The sequence below is a fragment of the Colletes gigas genome, unplaced genomic scaffold (assembly GCF_013123115.1).
Source record: "Colletes gigas isolate AHSC1104 unplaced genomic scaffold, ASM1312311v1 Colletes_gigas_Sc00089, whole genome shotgun sequence".
Classification (NCBI taxonomy): domain Eukaryota; kingdom Metazoa; phylum Arthropoda; class Insecta; order Hymenoptera; family Colletidae; genus Colletes; species Colletes gigas.
In genome coordinates, this window is record NW_025106717.1 from 92042 (window position 1) to 118282 (window position 26241).

A 26241-nucleotide genomic window follows, 5' to 3' on the forward strand; every position below is an offset into this window, starting at 1 on the left:
AATGTGGGTGGGATTTCGAAGGTATGTGTATTCACCAAAAATGATTGTAATTGAGCCCTGCAACCAAAAATAATTTTTTTAAAACGATTTGAAATTTTTTTCTCGTCGATTTTTTTTAAAAATTCGTTTCAGATTTTTAGTAATTCTGTTTGACGCCCTACAGAAAAATTGTTTAATACTTTTTCGTAGGTGCCCATGAGCTCTACTTCGGAAAAAAGTTTCATTGAAATATATTCACTATTGCAAGAGTTATGGCTGTTTGAAAAGTGGACCATTTTTATTGGGGTTTTCTCATTTTACGGGGGTCAAGGAACAACTTTTCGAATATTGTTAGAATTACTACATATTCTTCACTAAAATACGTGTTGTTTGCCGTTTGAAACATTAAAATCGTCCAATCCGTTCAGAAGTTATGACATTTTGAAGATTCGCATGAAATTTCAGGGTAGCATTTGTGCCATCACATTATATTTTCGGTAAAGAATTTTTTTCTCAAAAGTGCATAGGAATTCGGGATTATGTCTATTCACCAAAAATGCTTGTAATTGACTTCTGTAACTAAATATAATTTTTTTAGTATGATTTGAAATTTTTTAATTTCGTCTAAAAATTTCAGTACCTGCTCGTCTTTTTTTCTTGAAAATGGGTAGGATTCCGGGGGTATGTGTATTCATAAAAAATGATTGTAATTGACCCCTGCAACCGAAAATAATTTGAAATTTTTTAATATAATTTTTTAATAACTTTTTAACAAAGCCTCAATTAAGAAATTGATATTCTTGATTTTCGTCTTATTTTGGCCTTTAGAATCTCCTATTAAAAATTTTCCCAGGGATGACCGAACACTCTGTATAGAAAATTCGGATAAATGTGGTTTCAGATTTTGTCACGTTTATAAGACATTTATTTAATACCGATAAAAATAGATAGCTAAGGTAAATGTTTTACTGGTTGGACGTCGATGTAACTTTTATTGCAAACATAGTTATATTTAGTTTTATTAACCATAGTTATAAACATAGTTATATTTTAGTGTTTTAAACATTTTAACATATCCGTTTGATGCGCTAAAAATTATAAAGTCCAAGTGTTCGAATACTTTCGTCGACCACTGTATTTCGCGTTCGAAGCGTCAGCATGAAAATTAATCGAGCTATTCTGGATCGCAAACGATACCCGTGAGAACAATTCGCAATCAGCATACCGTTGTTATTTTTGTTTAAACAATGCTTTGAAAAATATTGAGATTTCTACATTTTTAGAGGCACGCTCTATTAATAACGTTGCCTATTTCCAGATTGAATCGTTACTCCGTATCGGAATTAGGTGTCCACCGACAGGCTACCGTTTACATAATCGCGAACTCTTATACTTTCTAGTCCGTCCGCGGACTTGAACGTTATAAAAATGTTTCGTAATGAGTAAATCTCGCTTCGGTTGAAAAAAAAAAAAAGAAAAAAACACCCATCGTTAGCTGCATTCTTTCCGCGCGGCTCCGCTTCGAGTTCTTTTCAAAAGTTTAAGTCAGTCGCACAATCAGGCTACGAACGTAATCACCTGCGAGCGGTGACCAATCGTGTGTAACAGAAACGAGATCTGGATACCACCGGCTGACCCGTAAAACTAGAAAAGTATGTCGTCTAGAGCGAGCATTATGATCGAGATTGAATTCGATTAATTTTGCAGCGCAGATCAGACCGTTTTACGTGCTTATTCCGTTTTTATTCGTCTACAACATTTCGATATCCGCAATGCAGGCGTCCAACGACCTTATTCAGAAAAGTTTACTCTTCGTCAACCGTAGCTACTGTATGTATTATGTAAAGGAGACTTATACGGCTGGAAATTGCCCGCAAGTAGTACACACTCCGAATCGCTATGCCAATAATAGACTCAACGCCACTTACCTGAACTGTGCAGGGTACTGGTTCGTTGGATGATAAAATGACTAATTTTCAAGAACGTTTGTTTCGAAAAATAATACTTGGACGACATTAAAATTTACTTTTAATGTAATTTAAACTATAAATACGTGTAACTACAGTTACAAATTTTAATCATAATTAAGATTGAGTTCTATCAAAGCCTCGTGTAAAGTGACATGTTCACTAAGTGATAAAATGACTCATTTTCAAGAACGTTTGTTTCGAAAAATAATAGTTGCACGACATTAAAATTTACCACAGCGATTTATTAACGTTCAAACTATAAATACGTGTAATTACAATCACAAATTTTAATCATAATTAACACTCGAACTACCAACAATTGTAGTTTGTTTATTTGTACCAAAGACATTGAAACGATAGGTACGCGAAGAAATATATAATGCAATGGAAATAAGTGTTTATACATATATTCTCTTATAGAAAATTACCATAAATTTTCAAAAATTCAGTCGAGTAAATTTTTTACAAGTTTTATTAGAAATTACGAATGGGTTATTTTGACTGGTTTGGTAGTTCTAGTGTTAAGATTGAAATTTGTTGTATCAAAGTCTCGTGTAAAGTAACATGTTCACTAAGTGATATAATGACTCATTTTCAAGAACGTTTGTTTCGAAAAATAATAGTTGCACAACATTAAAATTTACTACAATGATTTATTAACTTTTAAACTATAAATACGTGTAATTACAATCACAATTTTTAATCATAATTAAGATTGAAATTTGTTGTATCAAAGTCTCGTGTAAAGTAACATGTTGTAAATATGTCTACACGTGTACAAGAATATTAGGTGTTTTCGCGTTATTGCGGAACAAACAAACTTGCAGACAGATGAACAAACAGACACTCTGAAAATATCAATGGCTTTGATATTTAAATAAACCCAAAAATATTGAAAATTCCCGGTAGAAACAGGAACTCCATACATTCCCATCTTTGCAGATTTGTTCATATATGTATAGATCTTGGAATATTTAATTGTACAATTAAAATTTATTGTTTTTGTTTTGTTCGTTCTTCGGAATTTTTATTTGGACAAGAATTACGCTTATCTCTGTTTGTACCATCAGTCCTGCCCGGAAGAACAATTTGTGTGCAACGAATTTTTATTTGTAGAGCGGTCGTGATAAAAAGTCATCCAAATCGCTTTTTCCGTATCATCGACGGAATTTAGGGTCTCTTCGTATCGCTAAACCGTAATACGCAGATAATTCCCATATTAATTTATCTGTTGACTTTACTGAACCATTACATCATCGCCTTCGCACTTTTTACATTTTAGTAATTCGCTTTAGTTTGGACAGAATTATCATAAAATGTAGAACGCGATAAACGCGAGTCGGATCTACGGTAATATCCGAATCGCCACTCGCTTTCAATGTTTTTTCGCTGAGCTTGCAAACTTTGTCCAGTTCTCACGCGTGTATCTGTTACTTACCTGCAAACGACGTCTATTTTTATTTCGGTTCTTAGATAACCCCAGTCGTGTCTTTTGGACTTTCGATCTTTAAATATTATCGCTCGTATCGATCTGTGTGTTGCTTCGAAATCTAAAAGCGTACTAACACGGTCATCCAGTGTGGACTTTCGATTCTGTAATTGTGTTTCTACGCGTCTGAACAATTAAGAAACCATTATTTTTGTTGTAATCAAATAAAGATAGTAATATTTAATCATAGGTGGAAAAGTAATACACAGCGTTCAAGCGAACCGTGTAAACGATCCCAGTAAAAATCGCTACGGCGAGGCGCAGGTATACGTAAACACGTCGTACCGAAACGTAGAAACGAGACTATCATTCTCATGTGTCACTGCGTGACGGTGACCATTCAGGTTTAGGTCGAACCTTATTGCGATATACAGTCCAAGACAAAACGATAAGACACTCGAAGCAAATATTATTTATACAATAGTAATTTTGCAATTATTTTATTTCATATTTTTTTACTAGATATAAAACGATCGAATTTATTACAGATAACATACAGAATACGATAGACAAACTCGAGACCTCGGGAATCGAAGACAAACGTTCAAGCCACGGAGCCACGGAGGGCTCCTACAAAACCAACCTTTTTAAAAACTTAAAAAGTGTATCACTGAAAAGTGGAGTAGAACTAAATAAAAGAGTAGTACGAACTTGTATTTTTATTTAGTTCTACTCCACTTTTCAGTGATACAATTTTTAAGTTTCTAAAATGTTTGGTTTTTTCCTCCACACAGGTTCTACTGTATATACATTTCTGAACGTAAAAGCAGAATTCGATCCGATTTCACCTCTTTCCAGGGACTTTCTTCGACCCATTTTTTTGAGTTTCTTCTAACCAAATCCACTAGTACCTTTGTTGGAACTAAGCTTTTCACTGTTGCATGTCTTACTTAACACGTTCACTGTCAGATCAAAACCGTATAATATTCTGCAAAAGTACAATTTTGATTTTAGACCATTACCTAACCTAAAATTAGTTTCAGTACTTATTTTTGTAACCTTATTAAAATTCACAAATTCTATCCAAACTTATTCCCCTCAACGTCTTAACTTGAGAATTAATTTTTCTAGTATCGTAGTGGTAAATCCTGTCACCCATATGTGAATGACGTGGCAGTCAAAGTGTTAATAAGATATAGAAACATATTTTATAGCGAAAGTAAGTGGTCACGCTTAAATAATCTTCTAATAACTAAAACGTTTATTTATGTGTAGAACCTGACAGACACAGTTTTGCATAGTGCTTCGGTCTGGGAAAATTCGATTCCATTGCTCTTGAACTCTGATATAGTTCAATAAACAACAATGGCGTGGTATCGTATACGCAGCATGTCTATTCGTCTTTTCCACAATGCTGCCCACTTTGTATGGAATTCATATTTCGTGTTCGTCGCCTTGGAACGAATGGTCGGGCGTTTAACCAATTTTTATTCCCGGCGGTACAATTGGAAAGTATTATCTGCTTTAACATCTCACCATAAGAATATCTAGATGGCGTGGCGATTAGAGTATATAATACTTTTTCGTGATCTCCACCATAGACTATCGATATAACCTAAGCATAAGTAGTAAAATAAATACAAATAACCTAAGACTAACTAGGTCAAGTAGGTTAATACTTAAGATATGTACATACATTCATAAGTGCAATTAAAAACTGTATAGTCAATGTAGCTACCAAAGGGACACATAAGCTTGAGAGAGGCTTAGCTGTCGTTAATAGAAAAACAAAAAAAACTTTCGTGATCGACAACTGTTTCTCTGTATGTACGAAGAGCGTCCTATCGTTTCGTCCCGCAAAGTAAGCAAGAGAAAGATTGAGAGAAGTCTCGAGGCGCGTAGACCATGATCGACAACAGACGAGAAAAAGGAGAGAAAAATAAATGGCAGAAAGAGAGACGGTTGGCAGTCTCGAAGGAAGGGATGCAGTCGATGTGGCGGCATGACATGGAACGGTGGGACGCGGGAGGTGAAGCGAGCGCGTGACAGGACACGTGACCGGGAGCACACGGTACTCGCGTGACCGGCCCCGTGACGTCACGCGCACGTGTCACATAGCGTGGTAACCGCTTGTTCCTCTCCTCTCGTAGCTCCACGGCCCGGCGAACGTTCCTTACCTTCCATGCCCTCCCACCGCGCGTTCACCACTCCGCATCCTGGTCAGTAGCGTCTCAAAACCCTGCTTCGCCCCCCTCGTTCCACACTTTCACCCGGGAAATCATCATTTCCCCTCAACCGTACTTCACCCTCGTCAATTCCTCCCATAGCCAGGCAATGAACTCTCACGACGATCAAAAATCGATTTTCGCGATTTCATAAGTAACGATTCTCCAAGCAATTCGAAGCACATACTTGCACTTATTCGTTCGGAGCAGCTGTACTTCAAATTACTTCATGATTCATCGAAGTTAACTACAGCTTTATTTTATTTATTTTTAGACAAAGAACTTCACCGAATAAAAATAAGAAGCAGAATGCACGTAAAGATGGCGCATCAATCAGTATGAAGGGACCAAGCAGATAAGGCCTTTAACACTTCTACTGCCACGTCACCCATACATATATGGGTGACAGGATTTACCACTATGATACTAGAAAAATTAATTTTCAAGTTAAGACGTCGAGGGAAATGGATGGAGTTTATGAATTTTAATAAGGTTATGAAAATAAGTACTGAAACAAATTTTAGGTTATGTAGCTTACAATGGTGTAAAATCAAAATTTTAATCTTGCAGAATGTCATACAGTTTTTATCTGGCAGTGAACGTGTTAAAGTAGCTTCATTACTCTCCCGTTTATCTAAATCATATTTATTATTTCTTTAAGACACGTGGGAGGACACGCAGAATAACCTTAAAAAATAGTAAGGAGTTTTCATTTTCGAGAAATAGAATAATTTAATACAAAAAATGATCGCCATTTTCTAACTCAATTTATTTTCCGGCTTTTCTGGATTCTAGATTCTCCGTGCGTCAATCCTCCCGCATGTTTCTCGTCGTAACGCTGGATTTGCATCACGCGGAGACGTTACGTGACACGGTGATCCTCTTCGTTTGCGGAACGAAGAAAAAGAGCTGGTTTCTCTTTGGCTATCGTTGAATTGTATCGGTGAGATATCAGGGAAATTGAGGAAGGGTGAAAGCGCGCTCGCGTGAATTTTTTTAGTTGGTTTCGCATTCCAGGGCCGAACAATGTTGCATCGTTATCGTGTTCGGCGACTTGGAGAATATAGAAATAATAATTGCCGGGGTTATCAATGTTATTGTCTCTGCTGTGAAATTTGCGGTCCTTGAATTTTTGATTGCCGGTCAAAAGTACATCGACGCATATCGGAATGCGTGTGTGTCAGACGCGTGCTGTTTACGACGATGAGCGACAACGGACGTTAATGCAGCACATACAATGTTGTCTGACTCGTCGTGCAATTATCTTTATCGATTTATGATTCAAATTGCCGCGTAAGACGATACATTATCGACCAGTTGTTTTTGCAAGACTTTGTAACCCGGAGGATAAGAGATATTTTCGCTATTAAAAATCAAGAAACACAACAATTTAGTTTAGGATGGGACGATCAACGGAAACACGCAGACCGTTCGATGATAGAGCGACGTCGCAGACGTAGATTAATATTCTTTGTTTTGATTTTCAAACAATATACGTGTAAGTACGTGTGCCAGCAAAGTTATTTCGAGATTGCTGTATCGATCCACACGTAACGTTATCAACACGTGATGCACCGAGAACAAATTGTCTTATCGCGTTTCGCAAAGCTAACCACACTCGGCCGGCGCGTCGCTCAGATACGCGCAGATTAAAAAAAAAAAAAAAACAAAATCAAACTACGTAACGTTATCTTTCGTAATAATTATCGTGATTTCAATAAGAAGATCGTCGAAAAATTGGTCGATAAGGATGGACGCGAGATCGATAATTTGTATTCGGAACGACGAGAAAATGTACGATATCGATCGTGTTCGGTTTGGGCCTTGGGTCACGTGGTTCTGGGATCGATGGTTTCGCGCCTGAGACGGCTTTGAATCGCTCCCACCAGCGGCCCGCATGCCACACCGCGGCCCATCGCGAGAACCGAACAGGGCCGCGCATTATACGCGTAGAGTAACTTGCCAAGGAAACAACGCACGCTAGTACACGTCGCGATACGAACTGTTCGAACGATCCTCCTTATTTTCGTCCATTCGGAATTCCAACCGCGGGAACACGTACAGCACACGAGACAGCGCGTCGGGGGAATAGTGGGGGTGGCAGAGGGGTGCGTGGAACCGAGCAAGGATTCCGGTACGTGCACGTAACGCGATCATTGGTCCAGAGAATACACCCCGAGCGCCGCCAAGCATTGCCGCGTGAAATTCGCCGAGTGCATTGCGTACGCACCCATAGCGGCGTATCTATACGTAACGGACCACCGATGATGCGCGAGTGAACGCACGCGGCTCGTTCAATTCTTACGGCCCTGCCGGGTTAGTATATCGCGGAATTTCGCGGTCGAACGAGTCAACGGCCTTATCGTCGCTAGCGTTTCACGTCACGGGGTCGAACTGTATTTCTCTCTTGCTGCTTGTTATCGTACTCGCCGACAAGCAACGTTTCTTCGACGGGCCGGGTTTAAAAACTCGATCGTTGGGGTTTGTCGGGGTTCGCTGCACCGAGGGACCGATCGACGATCGACGGTTTAAAAAAAAAAAAGACGAATCGGGAAGCAGGAAAGAAGACAAAGAGGAAAAGAAGAGGGCGCCAGTACAGATATATCGGCGAGTGTGACTGGACGGAAAGACGTGGGCGATTCCCAAGTACCGGCCTCCCGGTCCGTCGTGTCGTTACGAGTGTGTCAGTGAGTGTGCGGAGGCGAACCTAACCTAGTCGTCGAGTGCGCACTATCGATCAAGGAGCCATCGGTTTGAAAGAGGACTATTTATTTTTTTCTCGTTATACCCATGCACCCGTAATCCCGCGATCAGTGAGAATACTTATTGTCTGTGAGAATCGTAAGTTTCCCGCTCGAGTATTACAAGTCTCGAGTTGCTTCGCAGACGTGCGTGCATCGAGCGTGAATTGAAAGAAGATAGTTCTCCGATTTTCGGTTGGTGAGAAAGGGGGACCGTAAAAGGAGGAGTTTCGAAGAAACCGCGAAACGTAAACGAATTGAAGGAGGAAGTTAACGGTGACGGCGATTCGAAATTAGGAAGTGATCGTGTCCGCGCATCGGAAACGATTCTATGCGGCAAGATGATGGAGACACAGAATTATTGGGACGACAACTCCGCTCATTCTATGCAGGTGAAATACGAGAGGTGAGCACACACGATATTATTAGCGTTTCAGAAATATCGTAAGATTTCTATTTCGCCGGGGAACGTTACTTTTTAAACGACTCGGAGTATCGTGTAGAAAAACAATGTACGATCCTTTCTGCGCGTCTGTATTATTTTGGTCATGAATAGTTACGCGTAATTAAACGCTCGCACGCGACGTGAATCACCCGGTATATTCTAGATTCTTTTTCAAGAGCAGACCAACATTTCGTTCTGTCGGCCTTGCCGGGCGTTATTCAGTCTGATACCGTTCGAAAATATTTACATGGATCTATAGACTGCATCGAGGACGCTCGTTAAACAGAGTGAACCTGTTGCCGCGTGATTTGGATCCAGTGATGGACAAAGTTCATTTTAAAAAGTATTCGGTAGCTGTGTGTAATTACGGAATCCATGCTTCCAATCCTGATCCATCGTCTGATATAGAATACACGCGTACCTTGTAATTACGTGGTCAGTGAATATTCGACAAAAAAAAGTTATTAAATAATAAAAATGATCAGGTACGAAATTATAATTTCGATTAGTTTTCAATTGGCCAATGAAAATTAATTGGAATATCAGTTTAGGATCAAGTACAGTAAAATTATTATTAAATACCATATTCGACAAAAAAAAATTATTAAATAATAAAAAAAATCCGTGTATTAATGTTTTACATTCAACCACCGAGAAGGTGTTCAGAGTATTTTGTACGATCAGATACGCGAACAAATAAATAATTCAATTTGTAAATTTCTAAACGGTTCCTAAAGTATTCGAGTTCCTAAAAATATCACACGCACACACGTGTTTTGTATACATCCAAATATTATTTATTATATAATTAACTACAATTTGGTCGTCGCTTGTTCCGAGAATCGAACGTACGCAAGTGGTTTAGATATATTTCGATTAAAAAATCGTTCGAACGCGTCCCAGACCCGCTTGCATCGTATTTATGAAGTAATATCGCGACTGGCGAAGGTTCACGAAAATTTTCGATCGAACATGTGGCCAGCGGATTATATAAGGCCGCCCCAGCGTGACACGCAGAAACACGTCTCGGTGTGTTACGCTTATGTAGACCGAAGGCAACCAATCTCGCCTAATTAAGCAATCATTCATGCACGGTTATTCCGTTTTGATTAATCGTCTCGCGTAATATTGGTTCGTTCAATTTCTCCAAGGTATTTATAACCCGGGATCGTTCCACTCGAAACCGAGTTAGCAGCGATCCGACGATTCGCGAGAAAAATTCACGCGAATACGTTCCCCGGTATACGGAAAACTACAAGGTTTATTATCGTGAATAAACAGGTGCTCGAATGTGACGTCGCCCCTCACCCCCTCTCGCCATGTGGTTCCAGGCATTGATAATTGAACTTCTACTGGGTGTTCGTGTTATCATTGTCTTAGAATTTTTTTGCAAGTGATTGATACAAGGAGAGAGAGAGGGAGAGCCCCCCCTCCCCCACATGGTTCCAACGATTCTTTCTCGAATCGAGGCATTGATCATTGAACTTCTACCGGGTGGTCGTGTTATCATTGTCTTAGAATTTTTTTTTGCGAGTGGTACAAGGAGAGAGAGAGAGAGAGAGTTGACTTTCGACAAGAATTACGAAGTCTTAAATAAATTTTAAAAGCTTGGTGTAAATTTCGAGGACTAATTTAATAAAATACTCCTTAATTAACTTGTTACATACACGGTAGAATTTCGTCTCTTGGGATCAGTGGACTTTTTGAACGTCAGAATTTGTCACGGGTTTTATCAAATTTTATTTGTTTCGTGATTTTTATATTTTTCGGTCATTGAAATTTTTCGAAAATTTTATAACGAGTTGAACAGTGTTTTTCAATCTTCATTAGTTCTTGGTTAGTTTATTTTTAGTTAGTTTTAGTTTGAAGTTGTGGTTTTTAGTTTTGTTTTTTTTATACGTTCCGTGGCTTCCAAGAAATACCAGCATCTGCTGCGTCTGTGGATGATCAGTACTTAAAACTTCCTTGGCAAATGCGTTTCACCAGAGAGAATTTACGACGCGTTAAACTCGCCGTTTGAACGCGAAGGGTTAACCCACTTGCTATATCAATATCGTGTCATGCTCGTGGTCCATATTACTGGTTAATTATGACAAATACAAGACGCGTTCGAGATACAAACAATAATCCAAACATGATAAGAACTCGTAGAAAAATTAATTGCATTCTATATTACCGTTTAATACTCGATGAACGAAAATAATTTTTGAAAATTTTTCGTAACGATTCTATTGGCTGTTAGTTCGTTACAGTGCGTGAGAAATGCAATATGTAAAGGCTAATGAGACGTACGATCGCAAAATTAAATTGTAAGGAGTTAACGGGTCGAAGAATCTCTGCGAAATTGTCGTGTTGGCCATTGGAGTAAAGAAACGTGTTAGCATCCGTGCTTGTGTAAGGATCGATGCTCCAATATCAGTGCCCTCACTTTTCTTGGGTTAGCAGACCCTACAAAGAAGGGCCTGTGTCGCAGTTCGCTCGTCGGCGTTTCTGGTGCAATTTGTGGCACCTAAAACCACTCCAGTGACCTTACACTCTGCCTCTGACATTTAGAGTGCTTTCCTCGCGAATACCCTCGCGTCTTATGTAATTTCTTGTCGCGGAGTATAATTTCATTCCGTATCAATATTTAATTAAGAATGAATTTTTTATATTATTTAGTAATTTCTTTTTGGTACGTGCCACTGTTAGTTGCATGGAAGATTCTAAAATCACGCAAACATTATTTTACTGTGATGTAAATTTCTTTTTTTTAAACCAGAATATTTAATTAAAAATTAATATTTTCTATTATTTAGTAATTTCTTTTTGGTACGTGTACTGTTAGTTGCACGGAAGATTCTAAAATGACGAAAACATTATTTTACTATGATGTAAATTTTTTTTTTTTAAACCAGAATATTTAATTAAAAATTAATATTTTCTATTAATTAGTAATTTCTTTTTGGTACGTGTACTGTTAGATGCATGGAAGATTCTAAAATCACGCAAACTTTATTTTACTATGATGTAAATTTCTTTTTTTTAAACCAGAACATTTAATTAAACACATTTGTTCTATTATTTGGTAATTTTGTAAAAATTAAGTATGATACTTTAAAGGAAGCGTGCAAAACCGAAATAGGAAATTTAATCAAACAATAGATGACGAATAGAAACTGTTTACAACAATTTATTCGAAACACTTCTTTGATTGGACAGTTATTCCGATAAGCTGTTATCTAACGCCAAGCATAATTGGATTGTATAATTCAAATTGTAATTTTTATCGGACAAATAACGGATCGAAAGTTGTTTATCTTTTATTCGATATTCGATATTCGTTATCTAAATAAGAATTTTTCTTATCTTAGTGCCAAACGCGCGGCTGTCTCCAATAGATTTTGCAGCTCGTTTGACCTTCTTGTTATAACCATTATTATTTACTCGGAATACTAATCTCTTAATAACTTTTTATACGTTTAGTTTACTTTTCTGTCCTGACTTCTTTCGAATAGGATATATTTCCATATTATAGTATATTCGTTTCTAAAAATGAACACAGTTCAGATGCTGACGTATTAGTTTCCAGCATTTTTAAATAGTTTTAAAACCTTTATTTCACAGGATCAAGTCTTCTGGACTCTAACTTTAGCTACCTTTATTCGTTAGTTTTCAGAGAGGTTAACTAATCCAGAAAGAAACGCTATATTTACTAGCAAAAACCAAAAGGAAATTACTAAACAATAGAACAATATACAGGGTGTTCGACCATCCCTGGGAAAAATTTTAATGAGGTATTCTAGAAGCCAAAATAAGACGAAAATCAAGAATACTAATTTGTTGATGGAGGCTCCATTAAATAGTTATTAACATTTAAAGTTCCGCCCGTACTGAATTTTTTTCTCGAAAATGGGTAGGATTTCGGGGGTGGGTCTATTGATAAAAAATGATTGTAACTGAGCCCTGCAATCAAAAATAATTTTTCCAGAATGATTTGAAATTTTTTAATTTTGTTGAAAAATTTCACGATTTCGAGAATTTTTTTCTCAAAAGTGGGTAGGATTTCGGATGTGTGTCTGTTGGCCAAAAGTGATCGTAATTGACCCCCGCAACCGAAAATAATTTTTTTTAAACGATTTGAAAAAATTTTTTTTCTTATTTTTGTCTTATTTTGACCTCCAGAATCTCCCATTAAAATTTTTCCCAGGTGTGGCTGAACACCCTGTATAATCAACCCTTGCAATACTAATGTTAGATGGACTATTTACAGTGTATAGGGAAGATGTACTTTATACTCGCCAAATAAACACATATCATATCTGGGAATAAAGTTTTTTAAATAAAATCAGAATTAAAATAATCAATTTGATAAGTAATTTTTGATGAATATAGAACTATTCAAAAAATAATAAGTAACAAAATGATACGTTTGAAGTTTGAACGAGTTCTTGTATTTTCATACACTTGGACAATTTGGGAGCCTTCCTTCATAACGCGATCATAACCGAAACTACGACAATACTTTTGTGATCGTATGCTTCACAGTTTACGCGAACTTTATCCCAGAAGAGTCAAATTTAAACCGCCATCATTTTGTGGATATTGAAAATCGTCGAATTATTAAATAATTAAACTCACTCAAGTTGAAATGGACGTATTCTTCCCACTATGCAAGTCTTGTATTTCGAAATGTGCTTGGAATAAATTTGTCAAAAACGCTTTTCGAAAACAAACAACTATTGCTGATCGATCGTAATTATATTACACGTTTGTCGCGCGAGTGATTTATAAGTTGCAACCGCGGCGCAGCGTAATTAATTTGTAATTGTTCGTCGATTACTTGCTCGTTGGTCGATTTCGCTAGTTGGCCGTGCCGATTAGCTGGCAAATTCTCGGAACGTTCCTCAAATCCCCGGCAAATTGATCGATTATTCGCGCGCGTTCAAGCGTACGAGTCGCCAATATCCATACATATACGTACTTAATTGACACCAACGTTCGACGATAGGAACGGGACCTTCGTCGTCTATCTTATCTCTGGCACGGCCATGAATTTTTCGGCAGTGTACGGACCTTCGAGACGATACAAATGAACCATATCTATACAGGGTGCTCGCGTTATTACGCAACAGAATTTTTCACGCGAACGAACAACAGGCAGAGGACGTACGAACGAATTCACTGCTCGTTCTCTTTTTAAAAGGAACTCTCAACGTCTCTAATAATGTGTACAATTCACAAATATAAATTTTACAATCTATACAGGGTGTTCGGCCATCCCTGGGAAAAATTTTAATGGGAGATTCTAGAGGCCAAAATAAGACGAAAATCAAGAATACGAATTTGTTCATGGAGGCTTCGTTAAAAAGTTATTAACGTTTAAATTTCCGACCGTACTGAATTTTTTTCTCGAAAATGCGCAAGATTTCGGGGGTATGTCTATTCACCAAAAATGGTTATAATTGTCCCCTGCAAGTGAAAATAATTTTTTCAAAACGATTTGAGACACATGACATTTCAGAGGAATCATTCATTCATGATCAGACATTATATTTTCGGTAACGAATTTTTTTCTCGAAAGTGGGTAGGATTTCGGGGTTATGTGTATTCATAAAAAATGATTGTAATTGACCTCCGCAATTAAAAATAATTTTTTTAGAATGGTTTGAAATTTTTTAATTTAATTGTTTAATAACTTTTTAATACTAGAACTACCGACAATTATAATGTGTTTATTTGTATCAAGGAAATTGAAACGATAGGTGCGTGAAGAAATGTATAATGCAATGGAAATAAGTGTTTATTCATTCTCTTATAGAAAATTACGATAAATTTCCAAAAATTCAGTTGAGTAAATTTTTTACAGGTTTTATTAGAAATTACGAATGGGTCATTTTGACTGGTTTGGTAGTTCTAGTGTTAACGAAGCCTTAGTCAAGAAATTGATATTCTTGATTTTCGTCGTATTTTGGTCCCCAGAATCTCCTATTAAAATTTTTCCCAGAGGTAACCGAGCACCCCGTATATAGGAACCACATTTGCACATTTCGACTTTTAGAGTCTTATATTCCTCATATACGGCGTGTTCGATATAACAAAATTATATTATATAACAAAAGATCCATAAATGCTTCGTTAAGAAGTTCTAACAAAAATATGAACTGTGAAACTCGATTGAGATTCGGGACATTAAAATAATCATTAATATTATCGTAGTTTCGGTTATGGTCGCGTTATGAAGGAAGGCTCCCATCGAAGATAAAGTTAATCGAAACATCGGTGCCCGTCTTATCTCCTCCACCATTCTGAAAAATGTGATTCCGAGAAAAAACGCGTTTAAAGCTCGATTGGTATCTGCTCGATTGTAATTGAAAACAAATTTTATATTGAGAGATAAAATGAGGTGACACGTAATTTAACAGTAATTTTAATTTTTCATAAGTATCAAATTCACCGGACACGTTTTCAACGAACACAAAAGATCGAATAAAAAAGAATTTTTAGACGTTCCTGAAGGAAATTCTCCCTGAAACATCGATTGATCTTTCACCAGGGAACTAAACAAAATATCGAATGTCGAAGAAAATAAATCTAACTAATGTTCTTGACTTTTAACCCTTCGACGCTCACATTTCTTTTTAATTTCCAAAAATGCACATATCTTTTTTGTCATAAATTCATATTCCTGTAACATATTTTTTGCATTGATGATGCCATGCGTGATACCGTGCAAATCATTCTATATGAAGCATTATAAAATTTTATTTTATGATATGAATATACATGCAATTACAAATGTGTATGATATATTTTAAACTGTAAAAAATACATTTCATGAGAAATTATGGGTACGCTATTTCCAAATCGTCTGAAAATTTAGGGGTAAGACTACTGTAAAAACCTGAAATCAAGCGTTTTTTTTTTTTTTTGGATAGATGGAAAAATAAGAGGATAATAATATTCAAGAATGTTGTTAACCATGTCGTTAAGTGTTAAAAAAAAAAGAAGTATTTATTCAAAAATATGTTGAGACGTTCATAATCTCGCGGCCAAAGTGGCAGCACCTATAAGGTTGAAGATCGTGCGGGGATTCCCGTGTCTTTCGTTCGTGTCGAGTCATATTACATAAATAAATATTGTCTATCCTATAGTTATTTAATCAGTTCCTATGAAAGGGGACCTGATATTTTTCAACAAAATAGTGCAAAATGACGACGCTGAAGCCACTCACGCGAGGCGTGTTTTGAATTTGAAGCGCTCTGCGGCACGCAGTGTAACTGACTTTGTATCTGGAAAAAAACAAAAAATTTTCTCTTAATCTACGTGAGTATAGCTAGAGAAATACGTAGGGGATTTTTGAAACATTAATTTTTGCGTGATTAACGAGCATTTGAAGTAGAAAGTTCAATTTTGTACAAAAAATGGGGCACTCATTTGTCAATAAATAATGTTAAAATTAACTTATCGAAGATCCCCTACGTATTTCTCTAGCTATACTTATGCAGATTAAAAGAAAATTTTGTAGTTTTCAAATTCGAAACACGCCTCGCGACAATGGCTTCAGCGTCGTCATTTTGCACTATTTTTGAATAAATATTTTTTTTTTAACACTTAACGACATGGTTAATAACATTCTCGAATATTATTAAAAAAAAAACCGCTTTATTTCAGGTTTTTACAGTGGTCTTGCCCCTTAATTCTGACAATTCTAATCGTCTGAAAGACAATTTGTGGTGTTTGGTGCGGCAGACTCGACGCGTTAAGTAATAAAATAAGTTTCAGGCGGTTATGAAATTATGCCTTGGCTTTTATTGGATTATACAGAACGCTCGAAGGACGCGGTTTTTCAAGGAAACGTGGCACGAGCATGTCACATTCATATTCGTGGCTTCTATTGTCAAGGGGAATGACGTTTACACGCATTCAGGTTGTTCGTTGAGAAGCTCGAGCAGCGAGTGACTCTCACGAGTCTGTCAGCACGTTGGCTCATAAAACAGTAGCGAGAGATCAAGAATAGACTGGAGACACGTTGTGTACAGGGTGATTCCAGGTACTGGGACTCTTCTCGGTTATGACAGAATGAATTATTAGAATAGAGTGATTAAACGTACGAACGGTACAGACTTATTAGAAAATCGGTTCCTTCGAAACGGGGGAAATTTTTCTGGGATTAATCGAACGATCATGAACGATAAAATCGAAATTGGTGAGTCTATTAGTCAGAGAATATCGTGTCTTATTAAGTTGGTTTATCTTATTGTGATCGTACTTTCTATGCTGATGCAACATTGAACGGAACTGTAACATTTTTTATCGCATACATCGATTCTTATCGTTATCCTGTGTACAGGAATATTAAGATAAGAATATGGAAATGAGAGTCGCGTATAAGACTGGGAAACAGAGTATGTTTAACAAACACTTGCAGCCCACGCGCTCTTTATCTATTGAAGAAATGTGCAGGCCATAAAATTTATCGAAATTTTGATGAAACTTTTAATTCGCGATATCAACGTGGGATTTGTTGAGCATCTTGTATTTTCAAAAATATCTCTAACCCCACCGAAAATGTTTTTCTACAGGATCAAATCGTTTTAGATAGTCGAATTTTGATACTGTAATATTGGATCTATGTTGGGGCCATATAAAAAATCGTAATATGAATCAATGTATACAGTAGAGTTTTTTAAATGTTTATTTGGATGAATTCTTACACAAAGTTGTACAACAATTAAACGAACTTCATTTGCATGCGTATCAGATTATTAATAATAGCAACAATGCACATGTACACTAGTCAAATTGTCCAAAGTTTTATTATCGATAAAATTGTCCAAGAATATGGGAATGCAAAAAGTCGTTAAATTTTCAAACGTATAGTTATGTTATTTATTATTTCTTGAGTAGTTCTGTATCCAAAACAAATTAAAATTAGAATTATATACTGGTCAAATTGTCCAATTTAATTATCAATCAAATTGTCCAAGTGTATGGAAATACAAGAAGTCATTAAATCTTAAAACGTATAATATTGTTACTTATTATTTTTTGAATAGTTCTGTATTCAACAAAAATTACTTATTAAACTGATTATTTTAACACTGATTTTATTTTAAAAACTTTATTCCCAGATATCATATGTGTTTATTTGGCGAGTATAAAGTACATTGCCCCTATTGGTAGTCTATTTAAAATTAGTATTGCAAGGGTTGATATATATATATATATATATATGTATATGGGAACCATTTGCAGATTTGTAACATATCTGGAAAAACTTATGTCGACTTTTAGAGTCTTATACTTCTCATATACAGGGTACTCATACAGTAAAACTAAGATTAAAATGTTATATAACAAAAAATCCATAAATGCTTTGTTAAGAAGTTGTAACAAAAATATGAATTGTGAAACTCGGTTGAAATTCAGGATGTTAAAAAAATTAATAATAAAATAAAATCAATCTTTTGCAAGTATTCGATATCGTGAGTTTTTTTGCAATTTACTGAACATAAACTTGAACAATAGTTCAAAATTTTATGATAGCAAAAAGCTATCATCGAAGAAAGAATAATTCAGTACCCAAAATATAGAAACTAAACTCGGATAAAGAAATGTTTAAGTTAACCACATAATTCTACGTTAAAAATATTTTTTCGTGCCTCGACTAGCAGTTGCACTCTTTAAACAAAATTTTAATAAATTTGTTTGTTCAGTAAATTAAAAAACATCAGATTTCATATTTTCGTCATAACTTCTTAACAAAGCATTTATGCATTTTTTGTTATATGACACTTTAACCCTATTTGTGGTTGTAGAATACACTGCTGAAGTGTGTGCGGAAAAATGTGGAACACCTTGTATAGGAACTAAAAAAATTAATTTCCAATATTAGACGTTAAAGCAAGTTTAACTAGTAAAAATAAATTCTGTAAGAAATTATGTATATGCTAGTTTCCCAATTGTCTAGAAACAAAGTTTTAGTCTAGTCAACTCGTCTAGACAAAATGGCGCCGTTCTCTTCGGCTAGATCCAAAATGGCGTCCAAGATGGCGGGCATAACCCCAAGGAGAAATCGTCCCAGTTCGTAGAATCGCCCTGTAGTTTCCAATTGTCTAGAAACAAAGTTTTGGTCTAGTCAACTCGTCTAGACAAAATGGCTCCGTTTTCTTCGGCTAGATAAAAAATGGCGTCTAAGATGGCGGTCCGGCCCCGAGGAGAGATCGTCCCAGTTCGTAGAATCGCCCTGTAGATCGAAGGCCGCGGCGATGGCGCTCGCAGCAACCGGGCAATTTCTTCGGGGCACGCTACAGAACACGGTTTCGCATCTTGGCCGCTTGAACCGTCGCATCGGCCATTGACACCGGAGATCGATCCGCATGGATTCATTTGAGCACCGTCCGTACAGCGCGTGAACGTGTACGCGCGTACGTTGGTGCGCGAGATCGCACGACAACGATTTAACTTGGAAATCGAACGACTCCTTTCCTCCTTTTATTTATTTTGCTCATTTTATCCAGCACCACGGTGGTGCTGCACCGATTCCTTCGCACGCGAACCGAGCTCTGGAACAGGTACAGTCGACGACACGAATAAACGAATCCGACGATCGTTTCGCCTCCGCGCTCGAAAGGGATCGCGATGAAATCATCGTTTCGAATCCGTTGGAAATAATGGCCGTTGCGTTATCGAATGCTTGTTGCTTCGTGGGTTGTCCAATTTTAGATAATGACGCGTTTCTATAAATACGAGAAACCGCGCGACATCGCGCGAGGACTCGATCCAATTAATCGATGGTCCGAAACGCTAATAACCCAGTATACGGTTCTTTTTTTTTTTTTTCTCCATCGAGTTCTGCGTAGATAAACCGCGACGGACTCGATCCGGTGTTGTGACCGTGACACACGATGAACATTGTGACAACGACAATTTCGGTGTCACGGAAGATTACGGTAATTGACGCAATCGGAATAAGCGAACGCGTCACGGGAGACACAAATGTTTTCGTGGACGTTTCACGTGGGCGTGTATGACGCTTTTGTTTAATATCCAGCCAGCCTACGATTTCGGAAACGCAAACTCATGTTTTTAGAAGCACTGTTAGTTTGACATTTGCTTTCTAGCTGAATCATCCGATGTCTTTGAGGCTGAGAAATATTCTACTATGGTTTGGAATATTTTTCGTTCGGTGTATTTAAGTGGAAAGATGTGGGTCAATATCTCGGTTACTATCTATCCTATCAAAAATCTTCATGGAGTAAAAAAGTTTCCAAATTTGATTTCCAACATGTTATATTTCACACATTTTTTTGTAAAAGCAACCGCAAGCGTGATATCGTACATTTATCATTGGCACTTCTCGTGATGAATTTCATGATATCGTGTAGCTTAGATTTTGAGGAGGTTACGTTTTTTCCGTAATGTAGCAAACAAAGAAAAATCGTGTCGCTGGTTATTTATGCAAATTCGACATTTGTTGATCGTTTTACCGTTCGAGTTACTCGAATTGTTCGTGAATTTTTTTTTTTTTAAATTTAACGAGAATGAAAGTTCCTACCTCCATAATTTTAATGTAAACAAACATATTTGAATAAACGAGACAGGAGAATCGTATTTCGTACGAACTCTCGCGTTACCAGTATTTATTTTTCTACTTCTGGCAACGATGGTCAAGTTGCTTGAATTTGTCACGAAACTACTCAACACATCTGAATAAGATCTCGACGGTCCTTTTTATCTCTTCGTACGAGTAAAACAGGTGCCCACGCGTTCCGTCGATTTTGGGAAACGGATGGAAGTGGCGTGGCGCCAAGCCTAATATATATATTGGATAAATTAAGACAGCAAGGTCCTACTTCACAATGCTGTACAAAGTATACAGCGTTATATAAAAAAAAATTAAATTTATGACGACAGTTTATTTAAAATTCTTTTTTTCACTGTTTTCTACAGTTTCGATAGGATTCTTTTTGTCATTCACATTCTTCATGTTTAGTTTCCGTAAATAAAGATGACTGATTATATTATTAAAGTTATCTAAAACGAATGGTCCATCGAGGTAGCAACAATAGCTCACCATTGTCATTTGCGTCTCCAAAATCGATGTTCGATAATTCATCTTGGTTTAACGATAATACTAATTTAAAAAGGAGAACCTGACTATGCAAACGCGGAAGCTGAAGGTCGTTTGTGCTAATGTTTCGTACATTATTAGATATCGTTGCTCGAAGTGCATATTATTTCAACCAGATTGGATTGCATCCAAAATGAATGGGCGGAGGATCATTTTACAAAGAGCTAGCCAACGAGTCAGGTAAACAATATATCAATGGCAGGTACTGGAAATTGACCGTATTGCAAAAGCATGCTACCAATGTCGCAGAAAATGTAAACAAGTAATAATAAAATTGTGACAAAACATGAACTGCTTGGAAGAGGAAAATACTAATTTATCTACTCTAATCATTCTACAGAATTCATTCGATTTAAATAAAAGTTATTGTTAAATCAAAATTTGCTAACAAAAATTGCTATGCTCTTTTCGGTTCAAATCATTTAATTTCTAACAAGAGAATACTGTAATTACATTTTGCATACTCAATTTCAAAGATTGTTTCACAAAGAAAGGTACACAAATAAAAATTACGATTAAATCAAAACTCGGTAATATAAATTGCCATACTCTTTTCAGTTCATATTGCGGCGTCGCCTTCCATGCTCGCCACCAGAGGGCTCCCGCTCTCACAAGCGCTCGACCGACTCGGTTGCTATATAGGGTGTTCGGCTACCTCTGCGAAAAATTTTAATAGGGGATTCTAGAGGCCAAAATTCCGCCCGTACTGAATTTTTTTCTCGAAAATGCGCAGAATTTGAGGGATGTCTATTCACCAAAAATGTCTGTATTTGACCCTCGTAGTCGAAAATAATTTTTCCAGAATGATCAGAAATTTTTTTTTCGTTGATTTTTCTTAAAACTTCGTTTTTGATTTTTAGTAATTTTGTTTGACGCCCTACAGAAAAGTTATCTAATACTTCTTTGTAAGTGCCCATGAGCTCTACTTTAGAAAAAAGTTTCATTGAAATATATTCACTATTGTAGGAGTAATGACTGTTAGAATATTGGACCATTTTTATGGGGTTTTTCTTACTTTACGGGGTCAATTAACAACTTTTCCAATATTTTAGAATTTCTACATATTCTTCATTAAAATACGCGTCATTTGACATTTTAAACATTAAAATCCTCCAATTCGTTCAGAAGTTATGATGTTTTATAGATTCGCATGAATTCGGGCAAACATTTCTGGCCTCACATTAGATTTTCGGTAAGGAATTTTTTTCTCGAAAGTACGTAGGAATTCGGGGTTATGTCTATTAACCAAAAATGATTGTAATCGACCCTTGCGACTGAAAATAATTTTTTCAGAACGATTTGAAATACATGAAATTTCAGGGGAATCATTCATTCGTGATCAGACATTATATTTTCGGTAACGAATTTTTTTCTCGAAACTGGGTAAGATTTCGGGGGTATGTGTATTCACTAAAAATGACTGTAATTGATTCCCGTAACCAAAAATAATTTTTTCAGAATGATTTGAAATTTTTAAATTTAATTTTTTAATAACTTTTTAACGAAGCCTCAGTCAAGAAATTGATATGTTTGTTTTCGTCTTATTTTGACCTCTAGAATCTCCCATTAAAATTTTTCCCAGGGATGGTCGAACACCCTGTATGTACACTCCTCGACCGACTTCTCAATATCCCAGTTGTCTAACAAGGAACCATCGCGAACGGTCCGGCTTCGATTTTGATGAAACTTTGTACACTTATAAAGCAGCCAAAAATAATCGACACGTATTTTTTTTTAGCTGCGATAACTCGAGTTTAAGGGGTGAAACCACCCCTTGAAGTTTTGGCTCGAAACGGCTATCTCGAAAACGGAAAGACATATAAAAAAATTGTTAATGGGCGAGGTTGATGGTTTCTTATGTACAATAACATGGTGTTAAAAAATTTAAAAAAATACAATTTGTTTATAACAAAAAAAAATTTATTAACTTAATTTTTCATTTTATTGAAATTTTCATAATGACAAAAAATGACGAGCATTTTATTCCAAATCCATTGGTATGCGATTTTTTAAAATTGCCTCTTACAGTTTTGCAGATTTTGATGATTTACATCTTGCGCGCACATCCATTATGGTAGTAGCCGTTCTAACTTTGATTTTAATGAAGCACTGTAGGCTTGCACTAAATCAAAGTTAGAACGGCTACTACCATAATGGATGTGCGCGCAAGATGTAAATCATCAAAATCTGCAAAACTGTAAGAGGCAATTTTAAAATATTACATACCAATGGATTTGGAAAAGTTCGGCCACCCTTGGGAAAAAATTTAATGGGAGATTCTAGAGGCCAAAATAAGACGAAAATCAAGAATATCAATTTGCTGATTGAGCCTTCGTTAAAAAGTTATTAAAAAATTTAATTAAAAAATTTCAAATCCTCCAGGAAAAAATTATTTTCGGTTGCGGGGGCCAATTACAATCATTTTTGGTCAATACATATACCCACGAAATCCTACGCACTTTCGAGAAAAAAATTCCTAATCGAAAATGTAATTTATGGCCAGAAATGTTGTCCGAAAATTTCATGCGGATATTTAAAATGTCATAACTTCTGAACGGATTGAAGGATTTTAATTTTCAAAAATGCAAACGACGCGTATTTTGGTGAAGAATATGTACAAATCGCAAAAATATTCGAAAAGTGATCCTTGACCCCGCAAAATGAGAAAAACTCCATAAAAATGATCCAAATTTTAAACAGCCATAACTCCTACAATAGTAGTGAATATATTTCAATGAAATATTTTTCTGAAGTAGTGCTCATAGGTACCTACAAAAAAGTATTGGCCAACTTTTTTGTAAGGCGTCAAACAAAATTATTAAAAATGAAAAACGAATTTTTAAGAAAAATCGACAGTGCCTAAATTTTTCAGCGAAAAAAAAAATTTCAAATCGTTCTAAAAAAATTATTTTCAGTTCCGGGAGTCAATTTCAATCATTTTTGGTCAATATATATACCCCCGAAATCCTACGCACTTTTGAGAAAAAAATTCGAGAATGTGTGAAATTTTTCAACAAAATTAAAAAATTTCAAACCATTCTGAAAAAATTATTTTCGGTTGCAGGGGTCGATTACAATCATTTTTGGTCATTACACATTCCCCCGAAATCTTGGGCATTTCGGAGAAAAAAATTCAGTACGGGCGGAACTTTAAACGTTAATAATTTCTTAATGAAGCCTCCATCAACAAATTGGTATTCTTGTATTTTTCCCGATTTTGTCCTCTAGAAGTAGTGCAAGCCTACAGTGCTTCATTAAAATCAAAGTTAGAACGGCTACTACCATAATGGATGTGCGCGCAAGATGTAAATCATCAAAATCTGCAAAACTGTAAGAGGCAATTTTAAAAAATCGCATACCAATGGATTTGGAATAAAATGCTCGTCATTTTTTGTCATTATGAAAATTTCAATAAAATGAAAAATTAAGTTAATAAATTTTTTTTTGTTATAAACAAATTGTATTTTTTTAAATTTTTTAACACCATGTTATTGTACATAAGAAACCATCAACCTCGCCCATTAACAATTTTTTTATATGTCTTTCCGTTTTCGAGATAGCCGTTTCGAGCCAAAACTTCAAGGGGTGGTTTCACCCCTTAAACTCGAGTTATCGCAGCTAAAAAAAAATACGTGTCGATTATTTTTGGCTGCTTTATAAGTGTACAAAGTTTCATCAAAATCGAAGCCGGACCGTTCGCGGTGGTTCCTTGTAAGACAGGGCCTGCTAGAAAGCTTTACTGATGAGTCTATCCATTCACACGAGTTCCTAACCGCAGCACAGCAGCGCCATTTCATTTAATTTCTCAGAGAATATTGTGATTACATTTTGCATGCTTAATTTCAAAGATCATTTTCCAAACAAAAGTAACCAAGTCTTAAGCTCGGGGTTTTCCCTCGGCCCTAAACGCAACCTGGCAGCGTCTATCTGCGGTTGAACCGAAGTTACAAACGCGGAGGCATTGCTTCTCATTCAACCCTCGTACTATTCGAGAATGGCTGCCGCCTACGGTTTCTCGTTTCCAAGGTTCGCTCGTTGCACAGCCACGTGCTTGCGCCTCTCTGCTTTCGGTCACGTAGGCAAGCATAGTTGCTCTTTCTCTCTCCGTTGAATTCGCAAACACACGCCGCGTTGTTATCAATTGGTTTGTTAAGATGTCTGCAGGTGTTCCCTATTAATCGAAGAATATTGCAGCCGCGCTCACGTTTCTCTCTATTTTTTCTTGTTTTTTTTTTCTTCGTTCTCTCCGTAACATGTGTTTTCCCGTGTAAAGAGGATCCGGAACGATTGGGGAAAAGTACATTTCACTCTGTGCGTTTCACGGTAAAGCACCTGCATCCACGGAACAATAGAAGCGCTCGTATGGTATGGAGGTCGACGCGGTGGAGAAGGGAATTGCATCGATCAGCGATAAATTATGGCCGCACGAGGTGCTCTCGGCGTCAATCCGGCCGACAATGACCGCCGTGTTGCATTGAACGCAATAAATGTTTCTCTCTCGCTCTTTCTCGAACAACGACGCGCTAACCCAGGCTCTCGATCTCGTGATTCTTTCTCCGTCTTGACACAGATATTTTCCCCGTTCGCGTTTCTACTTTATCGCGAATCGAAGGTCCTTCGACACGCTCCTCGAACATTTCAGTCATTCCGCGAACCAGTCCCGATCTCCTTTCCGTTTTGATGCGCCTTCGTTCTGGAACGCCGTCTCTGCGAATTGCGAACACGCGATATTGGAAATTGCTTGGAAATCCTGCCGGTTCTACGACACACCGTTTCCTTACGGCATTCCTCTCGATCTGGCATTCCTAGATTTTTTTAAACTCGTGGCAAGTAAACTTCATTGCGTTCAAATTACACAACTTTTGAATGGTACCGTTATGGAATCGAATATTCTATATTTCAGTCGGATTAAATTAAACTGGACAGCGAAACTGTCTATTCTGTTTTTAATTTTATTCTTTTTTCCCCCCGAGAAAGTAAAACTGAGAAAAGTACAAACGTGAAAATATAGATTATAGAGCATCTCGTTCACGAAGCCAAACGCATACAATAATTGTAAAAGATGAATAGTACGAGCGGCGACCGTGTATTTTTCCTTTCGCGAAATCGCGGGTTAATGATAAATCGTGTCGTCATCGGCGCGAATTCATTATTTCATGACGCACTCGAAACTTTTCCACTCCCGCGGTCTCTTTTTTCGCGCCTCAAGAAGCATGCCAAAATCGTTCGTCCTTTATTTCCGCCACGGATGATACCGCGTACGCGACAAACAAATCTCAAGAACTCCCGCGACGCTGTGCCAAGCAACGTCTGACCATGACATCCGTTTCTACTGTG

General features: G+C 36.8%; 1 protein-coding gene across 2 annotated transcripts in view; it reads left to right on the top strand.

Moving 5' to 3' along the window:
* The first annotated feature begins 7588 nt into the window (after positions 1 to 7588).
* Positions 7589 to 26241, top strand: part of LOC122404010 (transcription factor cwo) — a 98854-nt gene continuing 80201 nt past the window's right edge. For both annotated transcript variants that reach the window (XM_043407857.1, XM_043407859.1), the window contains exon 1: positions 7589 to 8750. In XM_043407857.1, coding sequence (XP_043263792.1) covers positions 8686 to 8750 — 65 coding nt within the window. In that variant the 5' untranslated portion in view covers positions 7589 to 8685. The remainder of the gene's footprint in view (positions 8751 to 26241) is intronic.